Source organism: Apteryx rowi, unplaced genomic scaffold (assembly GCF_003343035.1).
Source record: "Apteryx rowi isolate R43461 unplaced genomic scaffold, aptRow1 scaffold_450, whole genome shotgun sequence".
NCBI classification, from domain to species: Eukaryota; Metazoa; Chordata; class Aves; order Apterygiformes; family Apterygidae; genus Apteryx; species Apteryx rowi.
In genome coordinates this window covers 189,705-213,278 of record NW_020450706.1, presented here as the reverse complement: position 1 = coordinate 213,278, position 23,574 = coordinate 189,705, and the positions used below count along the sequence as shown (strand labels likewise).

Here is a 23,574-nt window from a genome sequence, read left to right as displayed (position 1 = left end):
CGCAGCTGCTGCTGCTGGGCCTCAGCGCCGAGGGCGCGCTGCGGGCGCTGGAGGGCTGCCCGGGCCTGCTGCGGCTGCCGGCGGAGCAGCTGGAGGCCCGCGCCGGCTACCTGCGGCGCCTGGGGCTCGACCAAGGTACGGCGGCGCCGGCGCGGCCCTCGGGGCTCCCGGCCCCCGCCTCGGGGCCCCCGGCCGCGGTGCCCATGCCCTGCTGTGCCCCCCCAGGTCGGCTGCTGCGGGTGCTGCGCCGCTGCCCGCAGCTCTTCAGCGTGCCCAGGAAGCAGATGGAGGCGGTGGTGCGGCTGCTGAGGGAGAAGTGCCTCTTCACGGCGCCGCAGCTGACGGAGGTGCTGCACGCCAGCCCCGGTGTGCTCCTGCAGGAGCCGCGCCGCCTCCAGCACCACTTCCAGGTGAGCGGAGGCCCGCGGCCTCCCGCGCTCCGGGCCCGCTTGCCTGCGCTCGGGGCCGCCGGCTCCGTGGCTGCGCTCGGCCGGGCTGAGCGGGCTCGTCTGCTCCGCCGCGCCGGCAGCGCCGTGCGAGGCTGGGCTCTCCCGTGGGCCCGGGCTGCGTGCGAGAGCGCTGCCTCCTGCCTGCAGTATGCCTACTTCAGGATGGGGGTCCAGCAGAAGGCAATGGTGAAGGCTCGCCTTTTCCAAACGCCCTTCGCTGAGCTCAGGAGCCGGCACGTCTTCTTGGAGCGCCTGGGGCTCTACCAGACCCCTCACAAAGGCCAGACCCAGAACAACAACCCCAAACTGAAGGCGATCCTTCACCTCCCGGAAGGAGACTTCCTGGCCAGCCTGGCCCGCTCCACCCCAGAGGAGTACGAGGTCTTCAAGAAGCTACTGGCTCGAGAGGAGGAGGAAGAGGAGGAGGAAGAGGAGGAGGAGGAGGAGGAAGAGGAGGAGGAGGAGGAGGAAGAAGAGGAAGAGGAGGAAGAAGAAGAGGAGGAGGAAGAAGAGGAGGAGGAGGAGGAAGCGAGGGATGCGCTATATGCAGAGGGAGACAAAGACTCGGACAACAAAGGCGCGAGGAGTTGACGCTCCAAGTGCCCCAGAGGTCTCCCATGCYGCAGGCCAGAGCTGCGATGCTCCCTGGTCACGCTGGGCCTCCACCAAATGTGAGCGAGAGCCGTGGGGGCTGCACAGGGCCGGGGGGGGGCCTGCTCYCATCCTGCCAACCACGGGGCTCTGCGCCTGGTGCCCAGCCGAGGAGCAGCAATAAATCTCAGGCCCTGTACGGCTGGTGCCTCTTCCGCTCTCTCCGCTGCTGTGGCGGGTGGCTGGCGGGGGGGTGACGATGTGGGGCGCAAATGGGGRGGCTGCAGGGACACGGGGACTTGTAGGAGCTGGGGCCGGAGCTGGCAGGGGAAAGCGCCTGGCGGGGGGCAGGCTCCAGCCGTCGAGGGGCCCGAGCGGGGCAGCGAACCCGCGCACCCCAGGGCGCTGCTGTTGCTACTCGAATGACCTGCTTTCCTCCTCCCCTCCCCTCCCTCCCCSGCCGCTTTAAAAAATACCCAGTTTCTATAAAGTGTTTTTTATTTAAAACAAAACAAAACAACTCATTTATTTCAAAGACGCGGTTAAAACCTGTTGGCTGCGTTACATGCTGCGCTGGATTTGGCGTGGGAGATGGCAGGGCTGCCGCATGCCGCCGGGACGCGGGTTGCAGTACCCCTGCCGGCAGCGGCGCTGAGCTGGCGACGCCGCCGGACGGGACAGCGCTGGGGAGCTGCTCTTCCCTTCTGCTACGCGGGAAGGCTGGTGGCAGCGCCGGCCGAGGGGCTGCCCCGAAACGGGCCTCTCCCACGTGCAGCTCCCCGGCATCGCTGCCCTCTCCCTGCTCCCCTGCAGCCAGTCCTGCGGGATGAGGCAGGGGGAACAAAYGCTTCCTGCCCAGAGCCCCAAAATAAGGAGGATCTGGCCCAAATGCCCCCCTCCTGGCCGATACAGGCTCCCCCCCCCCCTTGCCCTACTCTTTCAGGCAAGCGTTACCTCTTCCTCCCGGCCGCAGGAAGGGTAGTGGGAGGACAGGACCCCTGCGCTTGCCTTGCTGCACCCGGTGGGACGGCAGCGTGGGAGGACAGCTTTGGGAAGGCGGCTCGGGAAGCCTTAGCGGTGGCTGAGGCACGGCTCGGCTCCGAATCCGCGCATCTCCTCCGGGGCGGCGGGGCTGGCCCCATCGCTCGTGGGGAGCGTGGCCGGAGCCAGCAAGGGGAGGCAGCCTCACCCTTTCCAGCTGGCCCAGCCTTCCCAGCACATCCTCCTCCGCAGCCAGGCTGCTGCCGGGATTCCTCGGCAGCTGCTCCTCCTGTCCCGGCCCAAGCGGCTCTCCGCAGCTCCCGGGAGGGGAAAGATGCCTGCCAGGAGYGGTGAAACTCCTGGAGCTGTTCCACTCCGGTATTATCCTCTTGGCTACAGGACTATATCTGTAAGAGGTCCCTGCATCGCTAGCTGGAGGGTGGGAGGGGAGGCCTGACTCGCGCCGAGGGCCACGCGGGGCCGGGCAGCCCCTCCGCCGCGGGTAACTTCCCGCCGGACGCACCCCTCCGCCCTGCTCAGGAAATAACACTCTATACCGTAACTACGATATATATATATATCTCTGGTATGTATTAATTTAGCATATACACCGTGTATGTTAATACACAAATCTATGGTTTAACTAGTGTGGTCATACAAACTCGCGAAAACTAGGAACATTTCTAAGCTAAACTTTTTCCTTGCCTGCTCGGCTGCATCCAGTGGGGCGGCCGCCGCGGTACCTTACGTGCTGGGCCTCTCCTCCGCTAACAGCGCAGCGGTGGCTTCCTGGCCCCCCTTGGGGACCCCGGCGAGGCAAAGGCTGCAGGCTGCTTGGGGGGGGGGGGGGGGCATTCGTCTTTGCAGAGCAGAGGCTGCTCCCAGCACTGGTTTGGCATTTAATGTGACAACTTGTATCAGCGCAAGTGTGGTGTTCATGCCTCGACTGACTAACTTTCCTCTGGGGATATCTTTTAATTATTTTTCAGGTGCTCGACTGCTTTTTTGAGCTGGAAATTTGGTTAAAACCAAGGACTGTTGACAAAGCAAAGAAAAAAAGTGAGGGCAGTGGAAGCTGCCTTAAGTCCCCCCCCCCACAACCCCCCCACTGGAGTCCAGGAGAAAGGGCCGTGCCGCCGCTGCCTCGGCTGCCCTCGCTGCTCTGCCTGTTGCTTACAATTTCCAACTCGCCTATGTAGGGAAGATCTCCTCCCCCCGGGTTTCTGTGGGCCAAGTTTCAGGTCAGGGCTAAGGCTTTTTGGTCTGCATTAAACTGTTTTTATTTGGGGGTTATAGGTAACTTATAACCTTGGATTACGAAACAGGTTGGTGCAGATGCTGGTGGCGGGGAGCCGGGCCCAGCCCCGCAGGTGCCTGAGCGGAGCCAGGAGCCGGCGAGTGGCCCAGGGCGGCCGCCGGGGTCCAGCGGGGCCCGGCCACCTCGCGGGGCAGCCAGCCGGCCGCCGTGGTACGCTGGCGCTCGGCTCCTCGCGGGGGGCAGAGAGGCGGCCGGACCGAGGCGAGCCAGAGCGAAGGCACTGCTGGTCCAGGCGGAGGGAAGGAAGCGGCTGCTCGGCGTGCCGGTCTGGCTGCGTGTCCCTAACAGGCTGGAGGAGAGGGAGGTCTGACGCCAGGTAGGAAGGTTCCCCCGCYGTGGTCAACCCGGGGAGCAGAGCTGATCTTCCTGGTGTTTCAAAAGCCTTTAGATGTGGAAAGACGAAGCTCCTACCGCTTTGAGCCCTGTGAAGGAGCAGGAAGAGGAGGAGCTGGCGGCAGCCCATGCACTGCGGTTCCTCCGAAAGCCCAGTAGCGCCTCTTTCCTCCCCACGTGCCCGTCTCGGGCTGGGACAAGGAGCCCTGCTGTCCCCAAGGCTTTAGCCTTTGTCTTGCATGGGAGAGCCAGAGCCCAGGCCCTTTCCGTGCAGGAATATCTTGGCTGCAGGGCTGCAACGCTGGGATGGAGGCAAGTAGAGCCTCAATGCCAGCCAGAACCGGGATCCCTCACCTGTGCGCATGAGCCTGAGCAGCACAGTTGCTGGACAGCCCGGAGGACTACACTGTGGCCTCCACCCTTCCTGCCCGACYCCCTCCGAGGGGCCCAGGCAGCCCGGGGCTTGGCCACCCTGGGCAGGAGGTGTCCCTACCCATGTCTGTGGAGGGCCTGGAGCAGGTACTTACTCTATGGCTTCTTCAGTGTGTGACTGTTGCTTTGTTTTCTGAAAAAGAAGGAAGGAGCGAACCATCAGAGCTGCTGCGCTGCCATCTGAGCCGCGGCCGGGCGCTCAGATGATCACGTGCCACGGTGAGCACGCAGCGCACTGGCTGCCGGCGGCAGCTCTGCATGGGGTGCCGGCAGCCCTCTCCCAGCCCACCCCTCAGCCGAGCACCCCGGAGCGTGCAGGATGGCTCCGGGCAGGCACGCGCTCCGGCGAGCCTGGCTCCTGGTTAGAGGAAGGCCAGCACGCTCGGAGCACTGTTGTTGGCTGTACCTGCTGGTTGTCTTCTTGGAACCGGTGCTCTCGCAGCTCTCCTTGTAGCAGATATCCTGGTGTACCTTGTAGACTCTCTTGTACCTGCACACACAGCAGAGGAGCGCGTTGTAGGGAACGACAGCAAGACCTCTGCCTGGTTCCTTCCGACCTTGCTGCCCTTGTTTCCCTTGTTACTGCCCTGAAACGCGGCTGGCGGGGGAGCCCGAGGTGCTCGAGGGCACACGCGAGGCTGCTCAGCCAGCGCTGGGGGGGAGGCAGCTCGCAGAAGCTGCCAGCTGGGCTCTGGGGCAGCCTCACGCTCGCTCTCCCTTCCCCGGAGCAGAGCTGCAGGGAGCTACCCGCAGCCCTGGGCTCCGAGCGCAAGGGGAAGAGGGAGCACAACCCGCAGGCAGTACTCACAGGTAGTGGCAGATGCCTCCTTCCCACACGGGGAATGACTTGGTTTCCGAGTACAGCCGCGTGCACGAGTGTGGCACCTTCTTGCAGGCTGCTTGGAGAACAGGAGAGGGGAGCTATCAGCAAGCCCGTCTCTGGTCCTGCCTGCCTGTGCCCCGGGGCCGGCGAGGCCCCCCGGCTCCCCCACCGCTGTCCTGGAGGGCTGAGCTCGGCACCAGTTGGAGCCGGCCTGCCAGGAGAAGCAGAGCCCCGGCCTTACGGTGCTAGGCTAACTCTGCGGGGCAGGGCAGGAGCACGACGCGCCTTTGCCAGCCCAGGCTGCCTGGTGGCGGGGAACGGCTCAGCCAGAGTCGGGGAGCGGACCTGCGCTCCCCTATCCGCTCTTTCCAGATTTGGGCTCGCAGACCCCAGCCCTTTGCCCTGCTGCTGGCACCGAGCAGCCTTCTCCGGCAGACCGTGGGCACCGTGAGCATCAGTTCAGCCAGAAGGAGGCCGGGCTCCGGCAGTGGGTGCGTGTGGTGACCGGTGGCATGGGGGACCCTACTGCTGGCACAGCTGCCAGGCTTGGCCCCCGTCCCCAGCCTGCAGAAGGCAGCCCCGGCCCTCTGGCAGCGGCGCAGCACTCACCGAGCTCGCAGTGCCTGCCCTTGAAGCCCRGCCTGCAGTCACAGTGGTAGGACTCGGCGCCCCTCACGCAAGTCCCTCCGTTTTTGCAGGGGGTTGTGGAGCAATTCTGCCTGCTGCCTGCAAAACACGTGCTGCTGTCAGCCGCCGGCCAAGGGCTGAGCCGCAGCTGCACCCTGGCGAGCTGCGGCGCTCCTGGAGAGAGCGGCGAGGGGGCGAGCAGGGAGCCGGGAGCCGGCAGAGGCCCGCGCAGTGCCCCTCGTGGCCCRCGTGCCTCGAGGGAGAGCAGCGGGCAGGAGGGCAGGCTGGTAGCGAGGGCAGTGGCTGTCCTCCCGCCCCAGGAGGGCCCGTCTGCGGAGCCAGCTCCGTGGGGACGACAGCAGGGCTCCCGCTCTCGTAGCGGGGGGGGAAGTGGCCGGGCTGGGGATTAGGCCTGAGCTGGGTCCTTGCTGCCCGTGCCTGCCCCCCACTTACTCTTGCTCTTTGCCTCGAGCAGCTGCAGTGCTTGGCTGCCCTGGTTGGCCTCCTCGATGTTCTCCAGCTTCACTGGAGCCTCGGGCTCTAGGCAATAAAAGGGTTAAACGTTACTTCTTCTAACCTGGGCCAGAGCTAAAGCCCGTCAAGCCCTGCCACCAGGCAGCCCCTCTGCAGCGGCAGGCACGTGGGGACCCACCTGCCCTCGGCAGCAGGGGCTCCTCAGGCCTGAGGCAGCAATTTAGCCCTTCCCAGCCGTTCTGTTTAGCTCAGCTGGCCGCCCGGGCTGCTCAGAGGTGCACAACCCCCCCCCCAGCTGCCTGCAAGCCCTGCCAACAAGCCCTCCGAGCTCGTCTGTGCCAAAAGCGTCACCAGTTGCAGCTGGCAGCTCGGACGGCTGCTTCACCCCGGCTGCCTTCAAGGGCGCTGCCCTTTTGTGTCCTCTCTTGCTCACCTTCTCCCGGGGCCCCTTGGGCACACCAGCCGTCAGCCCTTCCYGGAGGGCCATGAGCTTCTAACCCCTGAGGGAGCTGGGGCAGAGCTGAGATGCGCAGGGAGCCCTGGGCTGCCCTCAGGTATGATGGGCTCCTCAGCCACCCCCCCCGGTGCGGGGCTTCTGGGCCTGGCTGGACTTCCTGGGCTGGTGTCCATATCCCCATGGTTGCTGGCACGGCAAACCGGGGGCCGCTCCTGGGCTTCCCTGCCCAGCTCCCCTCCTCACTGGCTTCAGACATGCGTCTCTGCCCATCACCAACGGCCCGGCTCTGGCCATGTGCTCCCTGACCTGCCATGGGTCACCCGTCCCACTGGGGAGGGCTCTGGTGAGCAGCACAGACGCTGGGTCGGCCCAGGAAGAGGCGCTGGGGCCCTGTCCTCCTCTGCCACCTCCCAACCCCGCAGCTGCCTGCCCTGTTATCCTGGCAGGGAGGCAGGGAGGAGCTGGCACTGGGTGACAGACGGGGCTAGAAAGAGAGCAGAACACTTACGTGTCTTCACAGTGATGGATTTGCTCAGCGAAGTGCCGAACCTGGCGCTGATCCTCCCTCTGCCGTCCACCAGCTCGGTGAACCTGGGAAAGGACAGCAGCGAGGCTGTAAGGTGCTGCGGGGCCCCAGGCGCCCTGTGGGCCTGCACGGGAGGCAGCTGGATAAAGCGCTCGCAGGCGGATGCAGGCATGGTGTGACACGGGCAGCAGCGCGCCAGGGGCTCTGCTTTGTCACCATTCAGAAGGAGGAAGGACAGATCATTTCTGGTGGTACTTTGGCAGTGGGAGAGCGCATGCGTCCCCTGCTGGCATGAGGTTTCTGTGTGTTGTGCTCATCGTGCAGCCCCCCCCCCACCTCACTACACTTGCTCCAAGCGTTCATGGAAGGGCTGGGGGTGCTGCTGCAGGCCAGCACCTACCTGGGGGCTGGCGAGGGCTCCTCAGCCGTGTCATGATCTGCTAGCAAGCGGAGCTCAGGCAGGAAGGCTGGGGGCAGCCTGTTGCGCAGGACCCGGGGATGTCCACCTTGGCTCCATCGTCTTTCTGCAGTCCCATCCCTCTGCACTGCAGACCACAAAGGGTTAGGCTTAGCCGGAGGGGGCCAGCGAGTCAGCACAGTACACAGAGCGTCAGGCCGGTCCTCCTGTCCCCAGCGTGCCATTTAGGGCTCTCTGGGGATGGGCGTGCTCAGGAGGCATCATGTCCGTCTGAAATGCGTGCACACCCTCCGCGTGCCCGCACCACCACCTGGGTTGCAAGTGCTGGTCCTTCCCCCCCCCATGGAGCATCACCGAGCTGTAACTCTGCTTCTGTGAGTTGGTGATGGAGGCAGCATCAAGCACCTGCTGCCTCCCTTTGCAGGGGGCCTACGTCCCACACCAACAGCCTGCCGCAGGCACCCGTTTCTGGAGCAGCAAGTCCTCGGGCCCCATTTTGCCTGCTCTCAGTTGACCAGTTTTGCCTTTCCCGTTAGCCCATCTCCTCCCTCTCACCACAGCAAACCTGCTACCACCCTGCTCCACCCCAGCCCTGGTGCAGGGCTCCCCAGGGGTGCTGGAAAGCGCGCTGGGCACTCACGGGTGGTGATGTAGAGGTGGATGGGTTCACTGTGCACCTGGCCTTGCTCCGTGTTCTGCACGGCTGTCACAGACAGGCGGTACCTCTGTGCGGGGAGCAGGTCCCGCACAGTGTAGGACACCAGCTTCCCGTTGGGCACGTAGCGGCTCTTGACACTCTGGGCGGTGGTGACGTTGATGATGTACCCCTCCACGGCGCCGGCAGGCGGCTGCTCCCACGTCATGTACACAGAGGTGGCGCTGACGCGGGAGGCGGTGAGGTTTCTTGGGGGGAGAGGTCCTGGAGGAGAAGGCAAGCGGAGAGAAAGAGGGCTGGAGCTGGGGTCCTTGAGTAGCGACCGCCCTGTTTGCTTACACACCACCTCAATGCCCATGCAAGCTTGACGGGGCCCTACCTTGCCTGGCTGTGCCTTAGCCCAGCAGCTCTTCACCTGCAAAGACCCTCAGCAGGCCTCAACCCTGCTCCAGCTGGGAACAGGGGCCAGGAGGCCACCCAGCACTGGCTCTGAGCAAGGAGAGGGAGCAGCGCAGAAGCCTTGCTCTACACTAGCAGCTGGCTTTGGCGCTTGCCCTCAGGCTGCCATAAATCAGGGGATGAGTCAGGCCTATATGGGCTCTGCACAGGGCTGAGCTCGTGCTGGTTTTGGCCCGTAAACAACATCCGGTGGGGGAGGCTGTGCAGGCACATCGCCTCCCCTTCCCAGGGGACACAAAGCCATGGCAGCTGCCTGCATCCCTGGAAGCAGTGCTGCGGGGGGCACCCAACGGGGCTGTGGGGCCAGGCCTGCCAATGCTGGGGGAAGCAGCAATCCATGTAGAGACCAGGGTGCTCAAGATGGTGCTGATAGACCTTGGGCTGTTCTGGGATCTACCCCGGGGCTGATGGTAGTGTGGAGACACCTCCATGGGGGCCAGAGGACAAGCGTGTCTCCCCTCTGGTCTGGGTGTCCTGGCCAAGCTTAGCCAAGGGCCTGGGATGGATGTCACCAGCACGGGTTGTTGTGCCCTGTGGTTTCCAGCCCGCGCTGGTACCAAGCTGCGTCCTGCCATCATGGCACAGGCAGGAAGAGGCTGCACAGGGGCTGGAAAGGCAGTTGATGCTGCGTGGGCTGATGGCACCTGCCCCGCCACGCTAGCCCAGCGGGCTGACAGCTTGCTCACGTCTTCCTCCCTGAGCCACAAGCGGCACTTTCCTGCTGCCCATTACTGGCTGCCGCCCAGCACCCATCGCGCCCTGGGATCCCTGCTCCATGCCCRGAGCCAGGCTCTGCCAGGAGGACATAGGAACGAGCCCCTGGTGCGCAGCCCCTTCGCAAGGGTGAGGGAGCACCTAGTGCCCACCCCAAGGCTAAGGGCACACGTGGCCCCACTCACTTGTCCACACGTGGAAGGGGGCTGAGGCCAGGCTCTCCGAGGGGTGATCTTCAGTGCCCAGGCCGCTCAGCGTTGTGACATGGACAATGTACCTCTCTCCTGGCTGCAGGTCCCTGGAGAAGAGGAAGGAGATGCGAAGAGATGAGTTTCTCATCCCATCACCACCCATTCCCTCGGCGAGTGCAAGCTCGCCCCTGCCCTCCGGGCTGCCCGCGGCACTCACAGGAAGGTGTACTTGGCCACGCTGCTGTTCAGCTCCACAGTGCGGTCTTCCAGGTCACCAGGCTGGCGGATGGAGACACGCACCCTACTAACAGTGGAGTGCTTGAGCCGGTGGAGAGCCCATTGCACCGTGATGGTGCTGGCCGTCACGTTCGTGATCTCAAAGCCTTCCACCGGACGCGGTCCTGGCCGGAGCAAGCAGGGAGCAGAAGCCGAGAGCGTTGTGGTCAGCAGCTGATAAGTGTGGGCTGTCACGTCCCTTTCCCTGTCCCCTGCCTCTCACACACCAGCCACCAGGGTCCTAGCCTGCCTTTCCAGCTCAGCTTTCCTAGTGCGGAGCTGCCAGCCTGGTCACACTCCAGGCTCTCGGATGGAGGGGAGCAGCTCAGTGCCGCTCAACCTGAGCTGCCGGACTTGCTACCAACTGCTGGGCCTTTCCCCACTGCTGCCTGCACAAGCGAGAGGGGAACCAGGAGCGCTCCCAGCCTGGTCCCTCGTCCCTCCGCCACGGCTGTCGGTCCCCTCTGGCTCAGGCAGCCCTGTGCGGGTGGAAGGGAGACGAAGGCAGGATGGAAGAGCTTTTGTCTGCCCGTCTGCCTCCTGCCATGCTCGGCGCCTCCGGTCTAGGAGCTGGGAGCGTGGCCTTCCCGCAGCGGGGGCTCGCTGGGGTGCCCTCTTCCTCCACCTCAGGCCTCCGTGCCAGCCACGGGCAGGCCGGGATCGAACGGAGCACAGCGCACTGGCCTGGCCTGGCCTGGCTCAAACCCCATCGCAGGCTGCGAGAGACCTTGCGGCCGCGAGCCCGCACCTCAGCGGCGGCCCAGCACCTCGGCCTCGTGTCTGCTTCGCTGCTCCTGGGCGGGCAGGTGGCTTTATCCGTTCTCAGCCCACCGGGGAGGCCATAGGGCCCGTACGCTTCCCCCTGTCCTCGCCCTCTCGTTCGAGGGTTTTTTCCAGGTCTGACCCCTTCCATCCTCAGCCTGCCCTCGATTTCTGCTTTAGCCGTGTGCAGTCAGACCTGGAACGACGCACGTGCTACGAAGGGCACAGCGGTATCTGTCTGTCCCCASGGGGCTGGGCAGCACTGGGAGGACAGCGGGGCCCTCGCCCTGCCGCGCGGCGGCATCGCCACCGCCCTGCTGGTTTGGCCGTGCCCCAACGTCACCGCGCCCCGAGGAGCGGGGGGCTCTGCTGCCTTGTGCGGGTCCTCAGCCCTTTTGGGGGGTTCTGCCGTGCCGAGCCCCGCTGGACGTGACTTTTGTGAGCAGGGGCTTTCCTGCCCCGGGGCGCAGCGTGCGCAGGGCACTGAGCAGCGCCGCGGAGCTGCAAAATCCCGCTGCTTCCCCGCACCCGGTAATAAACAGTAAGTGACGCTGCGGGTGCCGACCGTCCCCGGCGCTCCCTGCCAAACAGGGCTCGGCGGCGTTCCCCCTGCCTTAGCCTCCGGAGAGGCGCTCGGAGAGCCCTAAGGAGTTTGATCGCTCTCCGAGACGCTGCTTTTCCTGACCGAAGCAACGAGAAAAGCCTCTGGGCCTTCCAAAGGCCCTCGGCCGGACTCGAGGGCCGCGCCACCGGACGGACGCCGCGTCCGGCGGGAGAGGCCCGGCTTTAGGCTGGAGCAGGCCTCCCGGGCACGAAAAGCGGGGTGGCAGGGCAGCACCCCCAGACGTGCCCCCGTCCGCGCGGGGTTTGGGGAGGCACGGGGCTGCGGCGGGAGCCGGCGGGCCCCGAGGCGGCAAGGAGGCCGCGCGGGCCGGCAGCTCCRCGGCAGGCTGCGGCGTCCCGGCGCGAGCCTACGTGTCTGCGAGRGGCGTGCATACTCACAACCGAATTCCCCCGAAGACGCTACTCACTAGTGCGCGTGGTGAGCACGACAGGCCTGCTGATATCGTTCTTGTTGTTCACGTTGCGTTTGACTGAAAAGACAGAAATATTGTAGGCTCTGCCGGAGGCTAGTGCCCGCAATTGGTGGGCAGAACGACTTCGGTCCACAAAATCTGTCCTGCGGTAAGAGCCGTCGAAGGATACGTACGTCACGGCGTAGCCGTCAATCAGTTGCCTGGCGACTGCGTCCTCAGGCGGGTGCCAAGAAATCAACACACCAGTGTCCTCCACCCTTTCCACCTTTAATGAGGTTGGTGGCAGCAATTCTTCAGGGTGTGGGCAAAAGCAAAGGGGAGAGGTAATGCCATAAATCTTTAGAGAACAGACCCTGGCAACGAAATGCAGAGCAGCGGGGACGAAGGCCGCGGCCCCTTCCTTCTCTCGTTGCACCTTACAGAAGGCCCTGCGGGCGCCGGCCGCAAACGGGCTGTCGTGCTGGGTGCTGGGCACGCGCAGGAAGCGCCGGGGCTGCTCCGGGAGAGCCCGCCACCCAAGCGGGCTTGGGCACGCTCCGGGGAAAGCCCAGGTGAGCCGGGACAGCCAGCGTGCGGCAGAGCTGAGAACTGAGCGTTCGCCACATGTGTGCTGTCCGCTATCTTCCCGGCCTGGCCTACACGGGGACACGTCAGACAACGTTCCTCTGGATTAACTCCCCGCAAGGATCAGTTAAAGCAAATTAGAGACCCACGGGGATGCTTTTGCTCCCAGCTGGAGGCTTTAATCACACTTCTTGGCCTCCACGCCTGCGGGATCACCTTCGCACCGCGAGCACGTGCCCAGCCGGTTCCTCGCGCAGCCTGGCTGACCCACGCTGCGCTTGCRCTGCCAGGAGCCCAGAGGGATTTGTCCCAGGTGTTCCCGTGCCTAAAGCCCTCGTGCTCGCCCCAGCACCTCCAGCACTTGCCCAGCACCTAGCACGATCGGGCCCTGCTGGCATCTGCCCTYGGAATCGATGGGGCCTGAGCGAGCTCCAAGCTCTGCCCACGTTGAGGAGAGCTGCCGGTCCCCGATGGCTGAGCTTTCGGGTCTCTGAGAACGGGTGGCCCTGCCCCAGCGTGAGCCCCTCGGCAGCGGGAGACACGGCCACCGCTGGGCAGGGCGGGCACGCTGGCGTCGAGCCCCTCACCATGTCCTGGCGCCGCTGCTCAGGGCCTTTACCTTTTTCGCAGTTCTTGCCTGTGTAGCTCACTTTGCAGGTGCAGCTATGGCTCCCGTCGCTGGCCAGGCAGTAGCCTCTGCTCCCACACGGGCTGGAGAAGCAAGGGTCGCTGGCTGCGGGAGGAAAGCCAGACCCRGCGGCGTTAACGTCGCCGGAGGCCCGAGCAGTTGCCGGCCAACCCGTGCGGGGCGCAGGGAGCTGCCGAGTACCTGTGCCCACCTCCAGCCCGCCTCACCTGTCTCGCAGTGATAGCCGAAGAAACCCTCCGGGCAAACGCACAGGTAGGAGCCTCCAAAGCTTTCGCAGTCCCCTCCGTTTTGGCAAGGGCCTGACTCGCAGGCATTCACTTCTAGAGGCAAGAGGACGCACGCAGTGAAGCGCCTGCAGAAGGCCCCTCAGCCCGAGCCCACGGGGGCCACCTCCAAAGCATGAGCCATAGCAGTGACTTCCCGAGACGGCAGAGGGACAGCCAGGCAACCCGAGGTTAAACACAGCCCGCAAAGACAGCCTGTTGGTCCCTCACACCTGCCCACAGCAAGGCCTGCAGCAGAAGCCCACACTCGTGGCTACAGCACCCCCAGTCCCTGGCTCAATGCCACGGTGGCCTTGTCCCCCAGCAGATGCCGGGAGTGGGAGTGAAGTCTTTGAAAGTAGATCCATAGCCGACAGAGCGAACYGTTCGCTTGGGCCATTCCCTCCCCACCGGAGAACCCTCCAGGGCAAGCTGAACTGGTTTTGGCCATGCTCCGAGTGGACAGAAGCCACAGGCAAGTAGTCACAAGCAGCCAGCACTTGGGGAGACAGGAGCCCCTTCAGGCCAAGGTGCCCCCAGCATCATCTATTCGGGCTGGCTGAGACTGAACATCAGCTGTGGGGTTCCCAGGACCAGCTACCAGCGGTTTGCCTTGCTGCAGGCCCTGGCTGCGTCCCCTCACTGGGGTTTGCCCACATTACAGCCTCTAGCATTCCCAGGAAGGGCCCTGCTCCGTGAAGTCCCTACCTGTTTCGCACTGGCTCCCCACGAAGCCCTCGGGACAGTCGCAAGTGAAGGACCCCGGGAGGTCCTTGCAGGTCCCGCCGTTCTTGCAGGGGTCCGACTGGCATTCATTGATTTCTGTTGAGAGGCGGCAGGGAACGCACTGGTTCAGAGCAGAAACGGGGCCAGCGCCGGCCAGCGACAGGGGAGGAGAGTTTGGAGAAACAGTGTTTCTGCTGCAGGGCACAGACCCTCCCCGAATGACTCGTTACTTGAGCCTGCCRGCCAGGAACAGCCCTGCTCCCGGGACTGCCAGAAGTCCCCAGCACCACGCAGGCCATCCCTGTGTGGGCCACAGCTGGATAACGAGGCAGGAGGTGGGAACGGGCCAGCAAGGACACGTGAGGAAGTCTGGGTGCTGAGAGGCATCACGGGGTGCCTACAGCCCCCATAGGAACCTTGTTAGAGACACCTGCAACAGTGTCCCACCAGTCACTGTGCTCTGTGTCCCCCTTCAGCCGGCACTGAAGAGCGCACGGCTGAGCATGCACATGACCACAAATGCACACACACATGCGTGCAAGCCTCAGGAACCGCCACGGTGGGAACGCTCTCTTGTTCTGCCCCACAGAGATGTACCATTTCAAGCTGTTTTTCCAGCATCTCCCCCCTTGGCCAATAACTTGGTAGCCATGTGGGACACTTCTCACCCAGACCCTGAAATCTGGGGCTTCTTCAAGCAGTCTCAGCACATTTAATGAAGTGTATTGCATTGAAAATGTTCCCCAGGAAACTCTGCTGTGAGGAGCAGGAAACTGGGGGTGAGGGAGGCACTTTAAAGCTGTCCAAGGGATCTGGACCCAGTTCCCCTGGGATCGCAGGCTTTGAGCAGCTCAGCCCTGTCCTCTGCAGCCCTGTCAGCAATGGAGATGCCCATGCAGCATCCACTAGCGGGGGTGGGCAAGACTCAAGTAGCACATGTGCCCTTCACAGCCTCAGCTACTCCTCTACCTGATCTGGAGCAGTGTCTCCCTGCTAACACATCTTGGAGCTGGCTGCAGGATCCCTTCACACAGGGGAACACTTTGGTTCCAGGAGAGGAGGCCTCACCACAGGCTAATCAGACACAGGCAGGAGATTCAAGCTGGTGCACACAAGCTAGGCAGCCCAGCTCCTGAACATGTAATTCACACGCTGCCACCGTTCCCTACAGGGCGGTGGATGAGGAAGGATTTGTTATGGTCACCCAGGGGAGCCGGGACTCTTCCTCCCCCCCTCATCGTGGCCCCGGAGGGTATTCTTCATGTTCTCTTACCCAACTCACAGTGGAGGCCTGTGTATCCCGGCTCACACACACACAGGAACTCGGCAACGCGGTCCTTGCACAGGCCGCCGTTCAGGCAGGGCTGGGACCTGCACTCATCAATCTCTGCAGGATTTGGGGCAGAGGAGAGCCAGTCAGAGGGAGGAGAGTGCCTGGGAGGCTGTGGGGTGCTCCGAAAGCTGTGCCCACAGACGTCGGGAGGGGAGGACCAGAGTAGTGGTGTACCCTGCTCCCCAGGCCAGGGTAACAAGTATGGCCATGGGACYGGGCAGCAGCCTGCTGGGACGGGTGCCCCAAGCGCTCAGCTACTTCCCAGTGCTCCTTACCATCACACTCTGGCGGGTCGCTCCAAACACCCTGCAAACGGCAGACGCGGGGGTTGTTGTGCTGGCTGAGGGTGTAGCCCAGCTCACACTGGTATTCGGCCAGCGAGCCCACCTTGGTGGAGTTGAAGGAGGCCTGGGCATGCTTCACCTCGTTGGGGACGCCGCAGTCGATCTCTGCGGAGACACAGGGGCACGAGCGAATGTGGCAGAAGCTCCTCGAGCTCCTGGCTCGCGGTGGCAGGAGCGGGGCCCTTACCAGACTGGCAGTGCTTCCCCACGTAGCCCACGGGGCACGTGCAAGCGTAGTCCCCGCCAAGGTCCTTGCAGGTAGCGCCGTTTTCACAGGGGCTCAGGAAGCACGGAGAAGGCACTGCAGGAAGAGCAGAGAGAATTGCTATGGGTGTAGAGCTGGCAGAGCCCAGAAATGAGAATTATCACCTTCCCCCCTCAAACCAGCGTCGCCCTGCTCTGCAGCAGGAGTAGGGTCTGCAGGGCTGGTCTCTGCAGCCCCAGCCCGGTTTAAGTTATAGGGAAGGAGGTTCAAATGAAGTGATGGGGCTCGCTTGCTGCTAAAGCACCGATTGCGGCTATTGGCTCAAGCTGATAACTCTCACCCTTCGGCCCCTTCTCCCTCCCCAGGCCCCGTCGCTTGGGGCACCCAGCTCGTCTCCCCGCACGTACCGATCTCACAGTGCCGTCCGGAGTACCCGGGGGGACAGTCGCACTTGTATTTGCCGATGTAGTGGAAGCAGGTGCCCCCGTTCTGGCAGGGCCCCGAGGCGCAGGGGTCCGGTTTACCTGCGGGCACAGGGCACGAGGAAAGTTAAGCAGCGAGCAGGACGATGCCGCCTCCCTCCTCCCCGGGCGAGGGAGGTAGCCGGAGAACCAGGTGAGGTCCTTGCAGGGCAGTACCTATCTCGCAGTGCTTGCCAGTGAAGCGGTAGGGGCAGGCGCAGTGGTATTCGCCGTCGGCCTCCTTGCAGGTGCCCCCGTTGCGGCAAGGCGCAGCGCTGCAGAGCCGCGGCCTGGCTGCAGAGAGAGCATGGAGAGCAGGAGCTGCCCGCTGGCACTTTAGGAAGGGCCAGTTCCCGCACCTCGAGGGCTACTTCTTCCAGCCGGCGACCCAGACACCCTGCTGAAACCCGTCTGGTGACTTGCTCGGTCTAACTGAGAGAAAGCTGAGCACGCCCAAATCTCACAGCACCGAGGAACACTAGACCATGCTGGCGAAGGGTCCAAGCACGCCGGAGTTCACCCTTTGGGTTTGAAAGCATGGCCAGTCCTGCTCCCTCCCGGCCTTAGTGTTGCTGTGAAACAACGTCTGGCTCCTACCCCAGCAGCAACTAAAGCGACAGCTATGTAGAGATGTGTACTGGGGCCTCGGGGACCACGGAGCYGTTGCAGGTGCTAGGGGGCTCCTTGCTGCTCCTGAGGCCTGTAGCTCAGGCAAGTAAAAGGCTTGAACACCAAAGGTTGAGAGTCACCCACGGTATGGGAAATACAGGCAGCCGGACTGGCTGCCGCAACCACCAGGGGCCCTGAAAGGAGCCAGGCAATCCTCGCTCCACTCTGTGAGGTGGGACGACCCACTTTGCACCCTGTTCCGGCCTCAGTTTGGTGTGCAGTCATTTGTTTTCCACGGATGCCGACACGGGGCCAAGCTCTTCTCCCGCCCACCTGCAGTTCCCCACGCTAACAGGGGAGCTTTGTGTTGGGTACCTTTCTCACAGTGCTTGCCGAGGAAGGCTCGAGGACACTCGCAGGTGTACGAGTCGTCATGAACCTCGCAGGACCCCCCGTTCAGGCAGGGCTCCGAGTCGCAGGGGGACGGCATCGCTGCAAAGCCAGACACGGGGTGTCACAGAGGACGTATGAGCAGCGTGTGAGAGCTGCTCCCCCGGGGTAACGCGCAGATAGTTTTGAACAGGATCCTGCCCACGGTGCGTTTCACCTGCTCCTCAGCCGACGTGGCCACAGCTCATCCAGCCAGCCCATGCTGCTGGGGGYGCAGGCACGGAGGTGGGCTGCGGTCAGCGCTAAGCAAGAAGTACTCATGTCCCCCAGCAAACACCAGCCCTGATTTCCCTGACCTCAGCTCTGCCCTCTACCCTGCCACTCCTGCAACACCTCTCTCTTTGGTACAGATCCTGCGGCCGCTTTCACCCCATGCAGGATAAGCCCTGTGCTTACCCCTGGATTTCRCGCGCACCCCCCTCCCCGCTGCTGCGTCCCTGCCGAGCAGACTCACTGTGGTTGGTGCTGTAGTCGGTGTGGCACACGCACAGGTAGCTCCCGCCATACTCCATGCAGTACCCGCCGTCCGGACACTGCGTGTTCACATTGCACGGCGTGGCGGTCACTTCTGCAAGAACACACGGCAAGAGCCCGCCTCTGTTAGCTAAATCGCGGTAGAACAACAACGCAGCAGCCAGGGCCTCCTGGCCGGAAACAGGTCAGCAACAGGAGTTTCTTAACTTTGCGGAGTCGGGAGAGGTGTCCCCACCCTGCAGCCCACGCAGATCGCGAGGGCTATTTTGGATGCACAGAGAGCTCTGGAGCTAGCATGTGTTTAGGCTACAGTTTCCTTCTCCGTGGGGAGAAGCTAGGCTATGTCCAGCAGTTGGGGAAGGCACGACTCAAGGTGGAGCAACAGAGACAGAGGCGTTGTTTCCTCACCCCGAGGAGGTGTTTCTATGACAGTGTTCCCCAGCCCCATCTTGCATATGTGGCTCAGATTCAGAGCAATCCCAYGGCACTGAGGCACCGTGCTAGCTTTGGGCACAGACTGAGACATTCAGGGCTTGCCTGGAGTCTGGCTGGCCTTGACATCCAGGAGAGGGAGCAAACACAGAAAGTCTGAGCACTGAGCAAGAAGCCTTCACCTACCGAATTCACAGAGGAGACCGAAATACCCTGGTGGGCACTGGCAGATGGTGACGTTCCCCTCCAGACAGCTGCCCCCGTTGCGGCACTCGCAGCCCTCGGACAGCTCTGTAAGAGATGAGAAGGGAGCTCTCCAGGATCCCGTCTGCTGGGCTTGTATTCATGGGGCTGGGTAGCCAAGTGACACCGTTGGATGTCACCTGGGAGGGGAGTTCAGGTGAACTGCTGCCACAAGCCTCGTCAGATGTCCAGGTGGTACCTTGCTAAGAGGTGCTGTGCTAGCAGCCTCTTCTCGGAGACATGGACCACTGTTCWGCCCAGGAGCTACGTATGGGCTCTGCCGGGGCTGCTTCTTGCTAGGGAACAGGCAAACCCACCTGGGAGGGCTCCCCTAGAGATGCGACAACCCACTGGAAAGACCCCAGGTACTCACTGTCACGACAGTCCTGCCCGGTGTAGCCCTCCCGGCATTCACAGACGTAGCCCTGCTCCATTTCCAGGCAGCTGCCCTCGTTCTGGCACGGGTTGGAGAGGCAGGCGCTGGGCACCCGGGGCCCACCTGCCGGCAGAAAAGAGGTTGAGCTGGAGAAGCGTGAGCCTGGGGCTACAACACTGTTTCCAGGGCACATGGAGCAAATCTGGTCTGACAGCTTAATGTCAGGGATGCCTCTTTCCAAACAGTCTGCAGGTCACTACGACTGGGCAGCTGTGAAGGAAGGAAGTTCACCCCAGGCCCCACCACAACCCCGCTGCGCTTGCTGCCTGCCAGCGCTCCAACGACCAAGGCTTTTGGCAGGACCCATGGCTGAAGCAGCCTCTCTCTAGTTCCTTCTCAGGAAGGCCGGGCCCTTTGTATCTTCCTGCCACAAAGCCCAGCTTTGCTACAACCACCTCCCTTAGGAAACCTGGTGTCTAATCTCCATGCCCCAGGGCCTCTGAGCCAGGTCTGGCCTGACTGCCTGCAGCCGAGCTGCTTTGGCCCACGCTAGCCGATGAGGTGCTCTTCTGCTCACCATATTGGCAGTTGTTGCCGTAATAACCCGGGGAACACGTGCAGATGTAGCGTCCGGGACGGATGTAGTTGCACGTCTGCCGGTTCCTGCAGCTCCGGTCCTCGCAGGAGGAAGGATCTAAAAGGGAGAAAGCAGTGAGAAGAGCCGGGTTGCAGGCCGGATCCCCAGAGAGCGGCTGCAAGGGCCAAGAGGGCCGGAGACGCCCTGGGGACGAAGCCTCAGCCCCTGCCATGGGCTGCCCCTGGGAGCAGGAGGGAGCAAGCACCTATTTCGCAGCGCTGTCCCACGAAGGGCTCCAGGCACACGCACGTGTAGTTATCGACCAGGTTGACACAGTGCCCTCCGTTCAGGCACGGGCTGGATTCGCACTCGTTCACCTCTGCAAGGGAAGGCAGGAAGGGCTGATCAGACACGCGCTCAGACATCGGCCAGCTGCCGGCTCTCTCTAGCTGCTCCCATCCTGGCTCTTACCGCTGGACATATCCGGACGAGAGCGCTTTCCCAGGGAGCTGCCCTAAGGCCCATTCCAGGGGAATGCCTCCCCCTCCCTGAGGTCTCCCCTCCTGCCCTGCACGTGCCACAGGGCCCGTGGGGAGCGCTGAACCTCCCTGCTGCTCCGCACGCTACTCAGCCAGCAGTCTAGGAACACCAGCTGCCTGCAGACATATGGAGCTCTGGACCGTTTTGTTGCTTGCTTGGTCAGCACGCTGGGGCAGGGTGTTAACACACACTTCCCCTAAGTCTTGCTGGAATTTAAACCAACTGCCAGGCACTCGATTTCCAGCCCACTTCTCTTTCAGTACGGCCTCGAAGGGAACAACCCTGAACGCTCTTGCAGAGGCACCCAGACGTTGCCCTGCCTTTCCCAGATGCTATCCTTCTCACTCCTAGGGACCATCCTGTCCTTCTTATCGCGTCCCTCTCAGGCAGCCATCATCACTTTTGCTCCTGACCCTCATCCATGGGATGTAACCCTTCTCTCTGCTAGGACTCTCCACTTGTCAGCGGTGGCAGACAAGGATGGTGCTTTAGGCTGGAAGGCGGGAAGGTGATGCACTGCAAAATCAGTGCCATGTAAACAGCGATGCAGACCTCTACCCTCCCCAAAATACAGCTGGGGGTAGAGGAACAAGGCCAGACGGTGAAGCTGGGGAGGGAAGGTAGCATGCTGAAGCATGAGATGTCACGTTCCCTCCCGTGCCGGCTCCTGCCCCGCTGGTCCCCACCTGTCTCGCAGTCTTCTCCCGTGTATCCCGGTTGACACAAGCACACCGCGGTCCCATTTGCCACCTGGCACTTCCCGCCATTCTGGCACACCTTGGCTTCACACGGCGACTCTTCTGCAGCGGGACACCAAAGAAAAGAAGGGGGAATAAATCCAGGCGCAGGACCAGCGCAAAACATCTTCTGCTAGTGAGGCCACGCACCCAGGCCGCAACACCGAACCCACCACGAGCAGAGACCCTGAGAGCGGGGAGAGGTGTTGTGCCTCCCACTCTGCTTGCTGCAGAAGGAGCAAATCCGAGCTGCCCAAAACATACTGCAGTGGGGGACAGCACTTGCATCCCGAGCTGGAGCTCTTTCCAGCAACCTCTGTGCCTTCCCAGCACGTTCTCCCCGTCGCCCTTGCTCCTGCGAAGGCTGGCTCGGGATGTGCAAGGTGGGAAGAGCCAGGCACAGCACACAGTTGGCACCACAAACGGGACAAGAACCCTCCCTTGGACAGCGCAGCCCTTTCATCCAGCTTCTCTTTTTGGATGCTGGTGTGAGACACTGGGTGTTTCTCTCTCCCTTCCCCAAAAGTAAACTCTCTGCGCTCCCTCTCCACCAGAAGAGAGGCTCGCCGGGAGCCAAACGCTTGGCAGCACTTCCCGGCGGCAAGCAGAGGCCGACGGTGGGGGAAGCAGGCCACTGAGGGCCTGGGCTGTGGGCTCTGAGGCAGCTCCTGGGAATCCCGGCAGCAGAGCTCAGACGCTGTCCTCGCCTCTCCTCTCCCATATTTGTGGTACCTAGACTTCCATCTGCTCTTGTGGAAATCTGGCTCCCGCTTCCCTGAGCGCTCACCAAGCACTTTGGAAATCAGCCCTTGCTGCCGTCCCCCCGCCCACAGGAGCGGAGAGGTGTTGTGAGGGCCGGGTAGATGACTTTTTTTCCCTGGTGATGTTGCTGTCTGGATTAACACTGACTCATCAGGAGATGAGCCGGGCGCGAGGCTGTAAGGAGACTGGGCAAGTTCCCAGCGACTTCAAAGGGCTCGGGACCAAACTGTCACCTGCGAAAGCCTCGCACAGAGCGGGGCCTCTGGGACTTCTGTTTAAGTACTAACAGCCAGCTTGTTTCAATAAGGGAGAGGTGGCGGGGAGAGTTTCCCGCAGCAATGCCGAGATGAGCTCTCCTCGGAGCAGGCTGCCAGCGGCAGGAAGCACTCACAGCCAGAGCAAAGTTTCCTTTGCTTTCAGCAAGTTGAAATCCAAGATTGCAGCGCTCGGTGCCTGTCGCAGCGCTCGGCACGGCTCCCGCCGGCCGCATGAACCCTGGCATCTAAGAGCCTCTCCAGAGCAGCAGCACCCCCCAGCCTGGGGCTTCCCATGGCAAGCAGACCCTTTTCTACAGGCACTCATGGGTCTAGCAGCAGCTGGCCACTACGCACGGCAGAAAGGCTGCAGGAGAGGATCTGGCTGTCATCACTTAGTCTGGACTCTTAGAAAGTGTCTAAGAGTTACCCTTCCCCAGCTGGCCCAGACAAACCCTGCTCTCCCCTCCCCACCTGCAGGCACTAACAGTGGGCACGGCAGGCAGATGACATTAAGGGGGCACAATCCCCTTGAATAGCAGGCACCTGAGAACAGGCCATTTGGTTGCCTCTCCACTGCCTCTGGAGCCGAGCCTGGCATCACAGCCCTGAGCTTTTCCCTTGCATTCATTTGCACAGCATCCAGTTACAAAGAGGAGGCACCAAGGTGCACGCATCTCCTTCTCATGCAGCTGGATACGTTCTCCCAGGCTCCAGGTGCCCTCAGGCCCAGACTCTGCAGGCAGGAGGCAACACAGCGCTACAGCCAGACCCAGGATGCCCGGCACTCCCACCCTTCCCACCTGCTGGGATGACGGACACTGATCTCTTCAAGTGCAGCGAAGAGCCTGCCCTGACCCGCTCCGCTCCTCTGCCACGTCTCCGTGCAGGGCTGCCCAGCTGCCCTTCACTCACCGATCTCGCAGCTGGCACCCTTGAAGCCCGGAGGGCAGGAGCAGCTGAAGCTGTTGACATTGTTGATGCAGGTGGCTCCATTTTGGCATGGGTGGGAGAGACACTCGTCCACATCTGAAAAAGAGTAGCGAGGGGAGGACAGGAGCTCAGGGAGAGCTTCCTCCTGGCAGAGAAAGAAACAGCCATAGGAAAACACAGATCGGCTGCAAGCGACCCTGCTGCAAGCGGTGATGCTGGCTGGAAGGCGTGAACCGGGCAGACAGGAATGGACCCTGCTCCCTCCAGACTGCCGCGGTGACACAGGTAGGGGAGATTGCAGCGAGGCCCTCGAAGCAGAAGGACAGAGATGAGGGCTCAGCGGCAGCACTCACCTATATGACACCTCTTTCCCGTAAAGCCTGCTAGGCAAGAGCAGGTGTAGGAGGGATTCCCCGTGATGCAGTCCTCAATACACTTTCCCCCGTGCAGGCAGGGCCGCAGCGTCAGGCACACGGAGGCTGGGGAGACAGGCGGGCCCTTCGTTAACAGCACGCCCTCGGGAGGGCTCACGCGCTGCCTCGCGGCGAGGCGAGCACCGGGGGGCCGTCCCCGTGCCCTTCCGGCCCCTTCGCCAGCACCATCCGCAGGCCCCCGGCAGCGCCACGTTGTCCGTGCGTGAGGTTCGCTCTCGTAACCTGGCTCTCTAGGGTGCTTAGGAAGCCCTCAGGGGCCGAGCGCCTCGCGGCGGGGCAGGATTTGCTCCTCACAGGCTCCCCGTGAGGGAGGTAAGTGCTTTTACTCCTGCTGCAGCAGGGGGAGAGGCACGGGGGTACGCGGGGTTAGCTCCATGGGGAGCTGTCCCGCGCGGCGGAGGAGAGGATAAACGCGGAGCGTTACACGGCCAGCCCTTGTTTATCACGGGGCTGAAGGGAAAGAGGGACGGGGGAACCTGTATAAAGCAAACCCACAGGTAATACAAAACACACGTAGATTAGCAGGTAAGAAAACACAGCCAGGGTGGAATAGGGACAAGGAACAGGAGGTCAGTGGCTCCACGGGGGATGTGTCGGGAGAGCCCCGAGGCAGGCAGGCAGTCGCAGAGCGCGGCCCGGCCCTCCCAGGACGCCCGCCCCCCCCCCCCCCCCTCCCAGGACGCCC

At 63.0% G+C, this 23,574-nt stretch overlaps 2 protein-coding genes across 2 annotated transcripts in view; one reads left to right on the top strand and one right to left on the bottom strand.

Moving 5' to 3' along the window:
• Positions 1-1,239, top strand: part of MTERF4 (mitochondrial transcription termination factor 4) — a 2,427-nt gene extending 1,188 nt beyond the window's left edge. Inside the window, exons 2-4 of the mRNA XM_026077400.1 lie at positions 6-135; positions 226-410; positions 597-1,239. Coding sequence (XP_025933185.1) covers positions 6-135; positions 226-410; positions 597-1,040 — 759 coding nt within the window. The 3' untranslated portion in view covers positions 1,041-1,239. The remainder of the gene's footprint in view (positions 1-5; positions 136-225; positions 411-596) is intronic.
• Positions 1,240-3,577: 2,338 nt separating this feature from the next.
• The window catches only part of SNED1 (sushi, nidogen and EGF like domains 1), a 39,983-nt gene continuing 19,986 nt past the window's right edge, over positions 3,578-23,574 (bottom strand). Inside the window, exons 5-33 of the mRNA XM_026077383.1 lie at positions 22,809-22,934; positions 22,438-22,551; positions 20,456-20,569; positions 19,495-19,608; positions 18,650-18,775; positions 18,220-18,324; positions 17,582-17,695; positions 17,053-17,169; positions 16,246-16,362; positions 16,015-16,131; positions 15,590-15,703; positions 15,334-15,507; positions 14,999-15,112; positions 13,708-13,821; positions 12,943-13,056; positions 12,707-12,820; positions 11,518-11,814; positions 9,666-9,849; positions 9,443-9,555; positions 8,070-8,348; positions 7,412-7,556; positions 6,994-7,076; positions 6,004-6,094; positions 5,912-5,924; positions 5,537-5,642; positions 4,913-5,000; positions 4,511-4,594; positions 4,200-4,237; positions 3,578-3,761 (exon numbers count right to left, since the gene is read on the bottom strand). Of these exons, the coding sequence (XP_025933168.1) occupies positions 4,201-4,237; positions 4,511-4,594; positions 4,913-5,000; positions 5,537-5,642; positions 5,912-5,924; positions 6,004-6,094; positions 6,994-7,076; positions 7,412-7,556; positions 8,070-8,348; positions 9,443-9,555; positions 9,666-9,849; positions 11,518-11,814; positions 12,707-12,820; positions 12,943-13,056; positions 13,708-13,821; positions 14,999-15,112; positions 15,334-15,507; positions 15,590-15,703; positions 16,015-16,131; positions 16,246-16,362; positions 17,053-17,169; positions 17,582-17,695; positions 18,220-18,324; positions 18,650-18,775; positions 19,495-19,608; positions 20,456-20,569; positions 22,438-22,551; positions 22,809-22,934 (3,428 nt within the window). The 3' untranslated portion in view covers positions 3,578-3,761; position 4,200. The remainder of the gene's footprint in view (positions 3,762-4,199; positions 4,238-4,510; positions 4,595-4,912; positions 5,001-5,536; positions 5,643-5,911; positions 5,925-6,003; positions 6,095-6,993; positions 7,077-7,411; positions 7,557-8,069; positions 8,349-9,442; positions 9,556-9,665; positions 9,850-11,517; positions 11,815-12,706; positions 12,821-12,942; positions 13,057-13,707; positions 13,822-14,998; positions 15,113-15,333; positions 15,508-15,589; positions 15,704-16,014; positions 16,132-16,245; positions 16,363-17,052; positions 17,170-17,581; positions 17,696-18,219; positions 18,325-18,649; positions 18,776-19,494; positions 19,609-20,455; positions 20,570-22,437; positions 22,552-22,808; positions 22,935-23,574) is intronic.